Here is a 14,671-nt window from a genome sequence, read left to right on the forward strand (position 1 = left end):
TAAGACCTTCGCTCATCTTCAGAACACAAATTAAGATATTTTTGATAAAATCTGATGGCTCAGTGAGGCCTCCATTTTCTGCTAACAATTAACACTTTCAAATCCAGTCCAGAAAGCTACTAAAGACGTATTTAAAACAGTTCATGTGACTACAGTGGTTCAACCTTCATGTTGTGAAGCGACGAGAATACTTTTTGTGCACCAGAAAAACAAAATAACAACTTTATTCAACAATATCTAGTGATGGCCAATTTCAAAACACTGCTTCATGAAGCTTCAAAGCTTTACGAATCTTTTGTGTCGAATCAGTGGTTCGGAGCGTGTATCAAACTGCCAAAGTCATGTGATTTCAGTAAACGAGGCTTCGTTACGAGGCTTAAGCTTTATAAAGCAGTGTTTTGAAATTGCTCATCACTAGATATTGTTAAATAAAGTCGTTATTTTGTTTTTTTTGGTGCACAAAAAGTATTCTCGTTGCTTCATAACATTAAGGTTGAACAACTGTAGTCACATGAACTGTTTTAAATATGTCTTTAATAGCTTTCTGGGCATTGAAAGTGTTAATTATCTTGCTGGCATTTTGGAGGCCTCACTGAGCAAACGGGTTTTATCAAAAATATCTTAATTTGTGTTTACGGGTTTGGAACGACATAAGGGTGAGTAATTAATGACAGAATTTTCATTTTTGGGTGAACTAACCCTTTAACTAACGTGCTATTATGACAGTACAAAGACATGCGTCTAATGTAGGTGCTTGGCGCATGCGCAGAGAAGGCCAGTTTGTTGCAGAAGAGCGTGGCGCTGTCGTGGGCTGCCCGTAACTAGGCAGCAGCGCATATCTGGCAACCCAGATTAGCAGCGGCCAGCAGCAGATTGCCTTCTGCCAGTGTAATATCAACATTGGGAAGGACGCCGTCAAAATACAGTGAGTAGAACATTGTTAAAATATCATAATTCATCGGAATTCTTCATAATGTATGACATTAAATAGGCGTCTTTTGTCTGTGTGTTATGTGTTTATGGCTCGAGCGTGTGTGGTGTTGCTCATGTACGGCGGGGCCTGCAGAGAAACTGTCACAATATAATGGACCGTTTGTTCAACGAACTCGCATGTATTACATATCACTGCAGGCTCTAGTGTGCTGTTTTATAGGGTAAAACGCACAATTTATGTACACATTTAGGCGTAAAGAAGCCATTTCAATGATAAACAGAACGCGTTATTATAGGGCCTGTGTGACTCCCATTATAGGAGACTACAATATAGTTTAAGACATCGTTTGCAGCAAATGATAAATAAGCGTAAAACAAAAATTATTTGTTTGTAATAAATACGAATATTATAAGATAGACATATGGCAGTCATATGACAGTAAAACGCGCACGAGACAGTTTACAATTTATGCAACTGACTAAACGAAGCCTGTCACCTGTCAATCACCGCTTCATTTCTTCATATTTAAGGTCAGACCAACGTAATGCGATGCATAGGCCTATAATTTACACTCCTTAAAACTTTATTGAGAAAATGGACATTATTAGCGGCAATAATTATATATATATTTTTAAATAAATAAACTTTTTTTTTTTTTGCCTTTCACGTTTTTGGGGGCGTGAGAAAAAAAAAAAAAAAAAAAACTGCCATTAGTTTTTAACATAGCAACATAAACAGAGTTGATCTAAGAATGTTCTAGAATGTTACAAAACAAAAGGACTGGTTTGTCTTATTTACTGTTTATTTAAATTATAATATTATAAAAAAAAAGCTGTTCTCTGACTATAACTTCATACAGATTAAAGTATGTAATACAAACTTTTAAAGAATCATTTAAACTATGCTGCTATGTCCTGACAGAAATATAGAGGTTAATAAAAATGTGTCCTTTATAAAGTTTCAAAGCTTTTACTTTAATTTTTGTCAACACAGATATAAAACATTTATAAAAATGTATTTATATATATATATATAAAATATTTAGTGGAGATGCACCGATATATCGGCCAACAATCGGTATTGGCCGATAAAAGCAAATTTTCACACTATCGGCTATCGGCTGATAGTTTAAAAAAAAAACATAGTTTAAAAACAGCCGATAGTCAGGGCCAATATATCCTGTCAATCAAAAGACGGCAGGAAAATGCAGAAAGTTAAGAAATATTCATTTCATCTTCAGAATGTAGTTAATGTGTGTTAATATTAATTTGAGTAATGTGGTTGTTTATAACTGATACCAGTTACTCTGAAACAAGTTGATGAAATAAAAAGAATAAAGTTTTTATTTGCATTTTATTCTTTAAAAATATTATGAATAATTATTAATTATAATGAAATTATCATTAATTAAACGGTATAAAATGCAGAACCCCGAAACTATCGGTATCGGCAGATATCATTGAATAATCAACTATCGGTATCGGTGGAGAAATTTAGTATCAGTGCATCTCTAATATTTATATATAATATATATTAAAAAAAATGATAAAAATATTTATTACACAGGTAATATCATATTAATATTCATGATGTCAACTAAAGAAAATTGTAAAATTGATTTCTAATTGTTTAAATAAAATAACAAAAAGTGTCCTTATTAGTAGAACACCAGAAACAAACTTCATGGCTAATGCATTTAACACGATAGTCAACAACACTATATTTTATATCGTGCTGACATTTCAAAACATAGAACTAAAATACTACTTTTGTTGGTTATCTTGTTCCAGTACTTGAGAATCAGAGCTTTAGAAACGTCATGCTGTGAAATACACACATATTGTTTCTCTGTAGAAGAGAATCCATCACGCAGTCTGCAGTGCGCAGCAGATGTGCATGGTTAACAACATCTCAGAAACACGTTAATCTGGATGGATAATCTTTGGAGGATTGAAAAACTTATAGTGTGATTACAGTTTGAGCTCTGCATTGATGCAGTGACTACTGAATATCACTTCAGATTGCCCAAATGGAAACACAACACAGTGGCACATATTCAAAGCATTTGCCTTTACCTGCTATGCTGTGAAAGTAATGTTTTATATGAAATTAGATAAAAACAAATTAGATAAAAAATATAAAATATAATATATATATATTACAATTTATAAAAACATTTTTAATCAGGTAATATCATATTAATATTCTCTGTCACAGCCATGATGTCAACTCCTCACAAATTATAAAGAAAATTATAAAATTGATTTCTAAAATATAAACATTTTAAATAAAATACTAAAAGTGGCCCTAAAATTATGTTAAAAAAATTATATAAAAAATATAATATATAAATAATATATAAAATAAATATACTTTTAACAATATAAAATAAATATAACAATATAAAATGTTTTTTATTGTATATAAAATTATATAATTATATAAAATATAATTTCAGGATGTAAAATATAAATGTATATAATATATAAACTTGAAATGATGAAAAATCAAATATTTTAAAATATATACTGTCACAGATTAAAATGAATGAAGTGCATTTAGGTCCACAGTGACTTTGTTCCTATTGTTTCTCTTTGCAGGAGATGGCAGTGAATGTTTACTCCACGTCAGTAACAATTGAGAACCTGAGCCGACATGACATGTTGGCATGGGTGAACGATTCGCTTCAGCTCACCTACACCAAAATAGAGCAGTTATGTTCAGGTGGGTCATACTGCCTTACTTCACAAAGGGTTTCTGTCTTTTATGTCATGAATGGCTCTCAGCTGCCCTAGCGTACTCTTACAGATTATACAGCACTACTGGTAATTTCACAACAATAAGGCTTTTACTTTGCTTTTGATCATATTGAGAGATCACATATGTTCAGTGTTTTTATCTCTTCCAGTGTAATCAGTCAAATAAAAGCATTTACTTTGCACTCTTTATCACTCGACACTAATAAGGTTAACCAATCAGATGCATGCTGATCAAAGACTTTTTCTTTTCTTTTTTTTCATCATGCAATGAATGAGCTCTATTGACCTATGCTCTCTTTTGCTGTTTGTCCTCAGGGGCGGCTTATTGTCAGTTCATGGACATGTTGTTCCCAGGGTGTATTCTTTTAAAGAAAGTGAAATTTCAAGCAAAGCTGGAACATGAGTTTATACACAACTTCAAAGTACTCCAGGCAGCTTTCAAGAGGATGAACGTCGATAAAGTTAGTGGGTCCTTTAGCTTTTGCACATTTGCTTTTATATACATCTCATAACTGACCTAAAAGTTAATAAAGATATCTTTACTCAAATAGAAAGTATAAATGAGCTCATTTATTAAAATAATATCAGCTACCATGACAGTTGATTGAAAGAAGGCATTTTATACAAAATGAAAACTCATAAAAGGTACACAAGAAGTGAAAAACTTAAAACTGATTTAAAAATGTAATAAAAAGAAAAGGAAAATTATACAGAAATAAAATAAAGTAAAATCTGCAGGATTAAAGAAAAAAATTACATACAGCATTTTTTGCTTGTAATTTAAAAATTATATAAAAGTTATGTTTTTGAACAAAAAGTATCCTGTAGGAATGAAAATTAAGATTATTGCATGATTAATTGGGCCAATTAGATGTTTGAACATCCATCAGTTAATATTCATGAACCATTCCTTTACAGTTGTAACACTTATGAGTAAGGCCTTCACCTTAGTTTTTTTTTTATTTTTATTTTTTTTTATACAGACATCTCTAATAAAAAAATGAGAACTTTCAGCAATAACATGAACATTAGGCCTAGATAATGCATTACATATCATTATTTAAAATAATTATTAAAGGATTCGTTCACTTCAGAATGAAAATTTCCTGATAATTTACTCACCCCCATGTCATCCAAGATGTTTATGTCTTTCTTTCTCCAGTCGGAAAGAAATTAAGGTTTTTGAGGAAAACATTCCAGGATTTTTCTCCATATAGTAGACTTCAACAGTTACCAACAGGTTGAAGGTCCAAATTAAATAAAAATACTTTTTAACCACAAATGTTCATCTTGCACTATAGCTCTGCGATGCGCCACGCATTACGTAATCACGTTGGAAAGGTCACGCGTGATGTAGGCAGAAGTACTGCGGTAGGGCGAAAAACTCCATCTTATTTACTTCAAAATCGTCCGACATCGCTGTTTTACGTTTTTTTGTAAAGGGAGTTTGACTTAGTCTTTTTTTCACGTTCACTTTGTAGGCACTGGATCGGTACTTCCGCTTACGTCACGTGTGACCTTTCCAACGTGATTACGTAATGCGTGGCGCATCGCAGAGCAGTGCAAGACGAGCATTTGTGGTTAAAAAGTATGTACATTTTTATTTTCTTTAGAAAATGACCAATCGTTTCACTAGATAAGACCCTTATTCCTCGTCAGGGATCATGTAGAAGCTGCACTGAAACTGACATTTGGACCTTCAACCCGTTGGTAACTGTTGAAGTCCACTATATGGCGAAAAATCCTAAAATGTTTTCCTCAAAAACCTTCATTTCTTTTTGACTGAAGAAAGAAAGACATAAACATCTTTGATGACATGTGGGTGAGTAAATTATCAGGAAATTTTAATTCTGAAGTGAACTAATCCTTTAAAATTAAAACTAGTTCTACAAGCTTGGCTGATAATGTACATATGTAAAATGCATTGTATAATGTTTGTTAACTATTGGAAGTTATTAAAGTGTTAAATGTACATTTTTGTTTATCAGATGTTCATAAGGTGATCAGTCAGGTCTGCTGGTGTTTGGTGCCGCTTGTCAGGTTATCTGAAAATATTACTGAAACAAGTGAAGGTTTCTAATATTCTTTTTCATGTATCAAATATATCAGAAATTTCTATATCAGAAATTTCTAGATCAGTGATTTGAACATAAAAATTACACCTCTAGATTACAGCTCAGTATTATATCGATCTAATGATTTATTTATTTATTTTTTTCTGTTTTGTTATCCAGATAATTCCTGTGGAAAGATTAGTGAAAGGAAAATTCCAGGACAACTTTGAATTTGTCCAGTGGTTTAAAAAATTCTTTGATGCCAACTATGACGGAAAAGAGTATGATCCCCTTCAAGCTAGACAGGGCCAGGATGTGGCACCTTCACCAAATCCAGGTGAACACTTTTCCCACAAACCCAAGAGAACTGGTCCCTCAGGTAACCTCCAGATTCTGCCGCCCCTTTTGCTGCATTGATTGCTGAGCTTCTAGTGATTGACCGCGTGCTCTGCAAAGCAGCTGGTTGTGCACGGGCCTCAGAATGATTTACTCCATGCCCAAGCTTTCATTAATGAGAAAACAAGAAATTCAGTACTGAAAAAGCTCTGTGTTACTGCTTAAAGAACTGTTTTCTTAATATCAGTATTAACAAACAGTTTTCCAAAATCAGTTCCTCAGTGTTCTCTCATGTGCTGTCCTAAAAGAGTCATTGCTTGCTAAGTGTGACTTTGGTCAGACCTATTCATCCCTCAGTGCCTCCAAATTTTTTATTGGTCATTGTAAAGTTGGTCACCCGGAATGAGTTACACAAACCATGCATTTTATTTTAACCCTCTATTGCATGCATTAAGAAAGCAATAAAAACATGATTAATTAAATTGCATAAAATGGATTTCATTACAAATATATAATAATAATAATAATAACAACTAAAATATATATTTAAAAAAAAAATGTTTTATTTAAAATCTTTTAAGAAATAAAATAATAAAAATAAAACAAAAAAATCTATAAAAGACCAAAAATACACTATTATATGACTAAAAAAAAACTTTCTCCTTAGTTAGCACTGTATTTAAAATGTACTTTAAATTTTTGTAAATTAAATTTTTTTTTAGGTATTTAATAGTTAATAATACATTAACTACAAAATCACTGCAGTATTTTCTATATATCCATTACACAAACACACACACACACACAAAATATTTCCGCAATTTCCCATTCAATGTACCATTCAAATGTTTGGGGTCAGTAAGACTTTTATTTATTTATTACTTTTATTCAGCAAAGACACATTAAAATAATAATAAAAAACGTCAGTAAACACTTTTACATTTCTATTTCAAATAAATTCTGTTCTTTTGAACTTTTGTCAAAGAATCCTAAAAAAAAGTACCACAGTTTCCACAATGGCTGCTAAAAATTCAGCTTTACCATCAAAAAAAAAAAAAAAAAAAAACCCACGCATATAGAAAACGGTTATTTTAAATCGTAATAATATTTCACAATATTACTGTTTTTACTGTATTTTTGATCAAATAAACACGGCCTGAGAGCATGAGACATTTTTCAAAAACACCCAATTTTTAATGAAAATAATTTGTTTAACTCTTTATTTATTTATCTAACTTATATAACTGTTTTAAAAGGAATTTTATTCACTAATATATGGGAATCATATTTTGATAGGAGAGGCAGAGCAAAATCATGCCTTCATCAACAACACTTTATTGATCTTTTATGCTTGCAAAGTGATGAAAAAGGGTTGGTTACCCTGAGGAAACACTGCACAATAGAGGGTTATTAGCCAATGACTGGAAACTTACAGTCCCCAGAGAGGTATAAAAGTGCCGTCCTAATTTGCTGACAGTCGACTGCTTTTTTGATCGTTGGGGTGGATTGGGAATGTGACCTCCATTTAGTTTGTAGTCACATCTCGTCACACTTCCCTGACTTTGGTTAAACCTGCCAGATATAAAGTGGATAACAGGCTTTTGAAACAGTTAATGTTTGATCACGCACACACACAGGCTTAACCAAAGTAATGGGGTAACAAGCTGCCCAAGCTGGAGCTTATTAAAGGCTGATCTTACTGAACCTCTTAACTCATTTTAGTGAATCATTAGCTCTGTTCAAAAACCTAGTGAGCTGCCACCCTAGACCGCACTGAAAGGATTAGTTCACTTCAGAATTAAAATTTCCTGATAATTTTCTCACCCCCATGTCATCCAAGATGTTTATGTCTTTCTTTCTTCATTAGAAAAGAAATTAAGGTTTTTGAGGAAAACATTCCAGGATTTTTCTCCATATAGTGGACTTCAACAGTTACCAACGGGTTGAAGGTCCAAATTACAGTTTCAGTGCAGCTTCAAAGAGCTCTACATGATCCCAGACGAGGAATAAGGGTCTTATCTAGTGAAACAATTGGCCATTTTCTAAAAAAAATAAAAATTGTATATTTCTTAACCACAAATGCTCATCTTGCACGTGTGATGTAGGTGGAAGTACCGCGGTAGGGCGATAATCTCATTTTCTCCACCAACTTCAAAATCTTCCAACATTGTTGTTTTACCTTTTTAGTAAAGGCCGTTTGACTTAATCTTTGCTCTGTAAACATTTTCTCTGTACTTCCACCTACACGTGACGCGTGACCTTTCCAACGTGATTATGTAATATGTGGCGCATCGCAGAGCTAGTGCAAGACGAGCATTTGTGGTTAAAAAGTACATAATTTTTTATTTTTTTTTAAAAATGACAGATCGTTTCACTAGATAAGATGCTTATTCCTTGCCTGGGAAGTTGGTAACTGTTGAAGTCCACTGTATGGAGAGAAATCCTGGAATGTTTTCCTCAAAAACCTTCATTTCTTTTCGACTGAAGAAAGAAAGACATAAACATCTTGGATGACATGGGGGTGAGTAAATTAACTGAAGTGAACTAATCCTTTACATACATCATAGGCTCACTCCTGAGGATGGGCAAAAAATTAGGCCGCAAAATGATCTTATGCAATGCTTCCCAAAACAAAGTATTGTACATCTCCTTATACAGTATGTGAAGGCAATTCCAAAATTCAATGTGAAAAGCACACTAAGAAAAAAAAAAATCACCCAAGATGGCGGGCAGTATTCAGAATTGACCGTTAGTTGTTTATACAACGTTTCAGATCAGTCACTTATGAGGGTCCATTTTTGCCCACTATGGTTTGGAACAGAGCTACAGTAAATGTGTTTAAAGAAGCTGATAGAAATAGCAAAAACCTAAAATTGCATGGATTTTACTGAGCAGCTTTCTATTGTAGCTAAATACAAAACATTACCAATTTCAGGGCCTCAGAGAACATCGCCAACAGTACCTAAAAACATGCCCACACCACAGAGGGTGACCACCACCATAAGGAAGAACCCCACACATGCCCGAAACGGGGCAAGCGATGCTGAAATCATGGAGCTTAATCAACAGGTAGAGTCCCCGGGAGGGTAAGGAAGTCTTACTCTACCTTGGAATACTTTGAATTGAAGATATAAATTTGTATAGAAAGAAGAGTGTTGGTAGATTTTGCATATGTCATTTTTATCTTTCTTTTCTTTCATTTTCTTCAGACCATTCCTGATCTCCTATCCCACCTGTTCAGATAATCACATTTGATTTAATATTCTGGATATAGATTGTCTCGTCATAATAAGCATACTAACTTTTTCCCATTAAGGAATGGTCATCTTCTGATGAGTAGTGGCTTACATTTTGTTCTTTGTCTTTTACTTTGTCTTTTTGAAGTTGATGGAGCTGAAGTTAACTGTGGACGGTCTGGAAAAGGAGAGAGATTTCTACTTCAGCAAACTTCGAGACATTGAACTGATCTGTCAAGAACACGAGACCGAAAACGACCCCATTATCAGTAGGATAATTGACATTCTGTATGCCACAGAGGTACTGCCAATGACATTTCTTTATATGTTCTTTGATAGTAATTTGACGGATGTTAACCGTGTTCAATTTACAGTTCTGCAAGTTTTTACACGTGCTATCCAGTTATTTCAATAGGAATCAATGCTATTGGGAATTTTGTGTCAGGGCAAAAGATACAGATTTCAAGTAGGTCACGCAGATTCACCGCATTGACCAACAAAAATCTTTTTGGTTTGTAAGTGACTTCTGTGTGAGCAGTGCCTCGTACATTTCTATACTATAGACAATAAACAATTGATCTTTTTTGCCTGTGAAATTTCGCTAATCTAACACAATTCCGCTAACCGCACCTTTGTGTTCCAGAGTCAGAGGCATAAATACTCAAGTTCAAATTTCTCATTTCTGACCTCAGTGTGTTCCAGTTAATCACGCAAAACAGTCACATGTACACATCAAGATGGTGCCATGACTCAACAAGAGTCAATTTCGTGCTCTAATGCTAAATATGGTAAAGACAAATCATGAACACAAAATATGGTATTTTTTTAAATACTACAAAATAGCATTTTTTAAATTACAAAAAAAATCAGATATCTTTATATATTACATATAATTTTGTGTTATGCTTGTTAGTCGTCGCCATCTTGGAAATTTGTATTTGAGTGACATTCAACTATCTGAAATGAGGCAAAAGCTATTGTCAGTTCCACAATGTATTGACAACAGTATATGAATATATGAAAAATGCCAAGCTGAGGCTTCAGAATCAGATTAAATTAATTGAAATAGACGAGATGACTCTCGGAAATTAACATACCAGTCCTAATGCTATTGTTGCTACTTATGTTTTAATTAGAGCCACTATTAAATTGTGACCTAAAATTAGTCTAATGACAGTCTTCAGAAACCTTAACGGGCTAAATAAAAGTGCATTAAAAACATCTGCATTATTCAAAATGTTACTTAATTTTATACTGCCATTGATATTCAGTATGGGGCTGTTTACACGACACCATTTTTAAATAAAAACTGAAAACTTTTTATGCGTTTTGGCTGTTCATTTACACGACAACAGCGTTTTAGGGTCCTGAAAATGCAAATTTTTGAAAACAGGTTTCAAAGTACAAGTTTTTAAAAACGATACCATTATAATCTCCTTGTAGAAAAACACGGATCTGTGAAACCGCTGATGGCATGCACATGCGTATTACCAGTGTTACCAACTGCTTTCAATTGAAAGTAGCTAAAACTGGTAGCTAAATGTCACTAGATGACATCATAATGGCAAATTCATTGATCTATATAAATATGAATAGAGATCAGTGGGCAAAATAAGAATCTAGATAAGGTTTGTCCAAGAAGTTGCAAGATTTGTCCCTAAACTTTTGAAAAAAGTCTCAAAAGGGGCAGAGAAGTCACTTACACAAAATCCCTAAATTGGCAACACTGCGTATTACGTGTTTAGTCTATAGGCATGTGTGTTTGGAGCGAGTGCTCTGTAAAAGAATGTGTTTCTTTATAAAGGGACATCGCCAACTACTGGCCTAGCATGCACAATACAGCATTTTTAGTTGTTTTCGATCGTTGTGAATGTTGTCATCAGTACAAAGAGAAACTTTTACGTTTTTTTTTACCTCGTTTTCTTGTAAAGGTACCCTATATTGTATATCACCCAGGCCTACTTCTCATTAGACATTGGCAAACCTTTGCAAAAAACAAACAAACAAAACAAAAAACATCAGTTGACCACTGGTATATTTATGAAAGCATGGAAGAATTCAATGTTTAAATATAAGGTGCGTCCAAATTCACGTACTTATGCACTATTCTATGCCGTTTTGTAGTATAAATAGTGTGAGTAGTGTGTTCACACTGAAAAAAAGAGCACTTTATATACCCAGATGATGCACTAAATTATCCAAAAAAAATTAAGTGTGTAATGTTGGACACTTCATGTTTCAGCTTTAATTACGTAGTGGAGGGGGAGGGGCAAACAGACTCAGATGATGAATGACAAAATCACCTTTCATACACTACACAGTTGAGTGGATAAGTACATAGTGTACAAGTGCATACTGTAGCGTATTGTGCATTATTTGTGACACAACTTTAGTGATCATTCTAAAAGAAATGCTAATTTTTCATACAGGATGGCTTTGCACCGCCAGAAGATGATGAAATAGACGAGCAGGCCCACTTGGACCAGGACGAATACTGAGCATCCTCCTTTTCTCTTCCACATCGTCGTGATCCTTTACCATTTCCTCTCCCCACCACTTTGAATGACTCCCCCCTCTCGCACGCTGTTAATATCCCCTCAGTTTCCTACAAATCTATGGGCTCACCATATATACTCTATCTGTTTGTCCTCCGACGCTGATTTATGCACTACATACGTATCAACAAACACTCGCCGTTCTCACCCCCATCCAGACTGTAGCACCAACAATGACACATCCTAGCCGTCTCAGCATGTTTTACATATCGACATAGAGAATGAACAAAATAAAAGGTATCATAGATTGTGGGTAGCACAACGGACTGAAAAAAAAAATGTAAATATTTTGACGGAAATAGAGAAGAAAATGAAGAAAATTGTCTCCTGGAATGCAGTTATTCATTGTGAGATTTTCATACGCATTTTCTTTGAGGTCTGTTTTGGCTCCATTCAGTATGAAATGATCAGTATCACGCCATCCATCTGAGTCTCCAGCTTCAGTCTGCCTCTCTCACTGACTGTACACTGTAATCATTTACTCATTCTCACATCGTTCCAAACCTGTATGACTTTCATCTGTGGAACATTTGAAAAAAAAAAAAAAGATAATTTGTATAAAAAGGTCACACTTTTCCATACAATTCCAGTGAATGTGGATAAAAGCCTGTTCACACCAATAACGTTAACTATAAAGATAACTATATTTGCGTCCACACCAAAAAACGATAACAGTCTGTTTATTGCAAGCTCATGTGCTGAGGTTTCAAAGTGTTTACAACATGTTTTTGCTTTTCTTGTTGCAACTTCAAAGGAAGCAAGACAATGTTGTCGAAACTAGCGCTGGATACCTGAGGTAATTTTATATTACACTGTTTGCTAGACTGGCATTATGATCTAATTTTTTGACTTGTCAAACAGCTGTGGCTTTTTCTGGACCTCTGCATTTTAAATGCGCGAGCCCTTGAATTATAATGGATTCTGATTGGCTGTCAGTGTTTTATTGTTCACCAGCAAATCCTTCTGAAAGTGATCCCAACGATATTGTTTCACTAAATTTTATTGTTATAGCTGCGGTGTAGACACTGCCATTCTTTTATATTTAGAATGATTTTTACAACTATATCTTTATTGTTATCAAAGTCCCTTCAAGACAAGTCATTTCACTCGACGGCCATCTTTGAAACGCCTCTCGGGCACGCAAGTGCAGCTCCTATCTCTTTAAATAGGGAAACATCAAATTCTCCAAAACTTTTAAGTATATTTTATATTTAAAATCACCAATGAAATCTGACAGCAGCTAACTCTTAAGTTTTGTTTCTAAACTCTCAAATCATGACAAAAAAGGGCATTTTTCAGGCTGGATCAAGCTAATGTACATACACAGTCCTAAGTGCGCGTCTTACTGTTTCTATAGAAACCGGAGCTTCTAACGGCCGCTGCAGTGACGCAATGACTTTACCAATCAGCGATTGGCTCTTATTTAGAAGGCGGGACTTATTTCGCCATATTGCGCGTTGCACTTTCTCCCATTCATAATAATACGAGTGCACCGTCATTCTATGTAAAAAGTCTTTGTCGTCATCTTTATAGTTATCGTTCTTGGTGAGAACGGGCATTTAAGGCTTCAGAAAGAACACAAATGCACCATAAAGTAGTACATACTATTCGTACACTATACGTCTTCTTAAAGCTTCTTCCAAGTGTCAAATACACCTTTGACTGGATAGTCGATGATCAGTCAGTTTCATTCAGACTTTTTTTTTTGTTTGTTTTAAACAGATCTAACTGATTCATTAAAAATAATTAAACATTACATTCTCCATCAAGGAGAGCAGATGGTAAAATTTTTCTTTGAATAACAATGCTTCAGAAGACTTGAAATGGAGCGCACAATTCATATGTACAACATTTAATTTTTGTATGGTGCTTCTGCGTCCTTTTTGAAGCTTGAACGCTTTAATTGTACAACCAAAATATCATACAGGTTTGGAACGACATGAAGGTGAGTAAATAATGACAGAACTTCATTTTTAGGTGAACTATTCCTTCAATGACTAAAACAAAAAGCAGACACCATCAGGAAGAATCCCAGTAATATGAAACTCATGAATATTTTACAGTATATCTGCAAAGATATTGATGTCAATTTCGTCAGTGATGTGATGGAGGTAAATGCTGAGCTGTAGAGAGGATTTTTATACTTTTAAATATGGATGGGCCAGTGACAGGGTAAATAAAAAAGACATTAAAATGTGTCAACAATGCTTTAAAATATGTGAGACAACATAACTTATGGCACAGGTTGTTTTGCTTATAACCAGGGAGCATGTGAATGTTATACATTGACAACTGATGAGTGATTGTTTAAAAGTCATATTTTTTTGTTGTGCTTGATTGTGACGTTATTCTGACACTTCAGACTGAAAAATAGAAACTCAGTATGGAAAGTGGTATTACCGTCATATTCATGACACCATTGAGCATGAGGGACAGACTCATTGTTACTGTGTACATTTTATTTTAGTGGCAATCAAACACGTGATACTACTGATCAGATGATGTCATGTCGAATTGAACTGACGTTTGCTGCTAGTGTTGCTGCATTTATGTGTTTTGTTTGTATTTATTTCGCTCAGCTATTGAATAGCATATGGGCTGTGCATTCTTAACTGTAAAAGATAACAGATTTGTAAAAGGCCCTGATTAAACTAAACAGAGATGCTAGATTCCACAGTCGTTGGTTTGAATCTGCTTCTCTCTGTGTAGAGAACCTGTCATCTTGTATTGTCTCAGTATGGCCATAATTGTGTTTGCATAAATTGTTTTGAGTAAATAAACATTAATGAAAACCGTT

General features: G+C 34.2%; 1 protein-coding gene across 2 annotated transcripts; it reads left to right on the forward strand.

Moving 5' to 3' along the window:
* Positions 1 to 778: 778 nt before the first annotated feature.
* mapre3a (microtubule-associated protein, RP/EB family, member 3a) lies at positions 779 to 14,671 on the forward strand. Of its 2 annotated transcripts, none has more exons than XM_051868768.1 (7): positions 779 to 925; positions 3,535 to 3,658; positions 4,009 to 4,154; positions 5,928 to 6,126; positions 9,019 to 9,152; positions 9,468 to 9,620; positions 11,749 to 14,671. In XM_051868768.1, the coding sequence occupies exons 2-7, from the start codon at positions 3,538 to 3,540 to the stop codon at positions 11,815 to 11,817; spliced, it is 822 nt and encodes a 273-aa protein (XP_051724728.1). In that variant the 5' UTR covers positions 779 to 925; positions 3,535 to 3,537; the 3' UTR covers positions 11,818 to 14,671. The 2 variants fall into 2 exon arrangements, with proteins under 2 accessions (XP_051724728.1, XP_051724729.1); XM_051868769.1 differs by having other exon boundaries at positions 5,928 to 6,084.

Source organism: Ctenopharyngodon idella, chromosome 17 (genome assembly GCF_019924925.1).
Source record: "Ctenopharyngodon idella isolate HZGC_01 chromosome 17, HZGC01, whole genome shotgun sequence".
Classification (NCBI taxonomy): domain Eukaryota; kingdom Metazoa; phylum Chordata; class Actinopteri; order Cypriniformes; family Xenocyprididae; genus Ctenopharyngodon; species Ctenopharyngodon idella.

Bases quoted from the DNA above. Each gene is read 5' to 3' on its own strand.
- mapre3a (XM_051868768.1), top strand. From the start codon at position 3,538: ATGGCAGTGAATGTTTACTCCACGTCAGTAACAATTGAGAACCTGAGC. The intron at 9,153-9,467 runs GTAGAGTCCCCG...GTCTTTTTGAAG, and splicing joins TCATGGAGCTTAATCAACAG to TTGATGGAGCTGAAGTTAAC. The intron at 9,621-11,748 runs GTACTGCCAATG...TTTTTCATACAG, and splicing joins ACATTCTGTATGCCACAGAG to GATGGCTTTGCACCGCCAGA.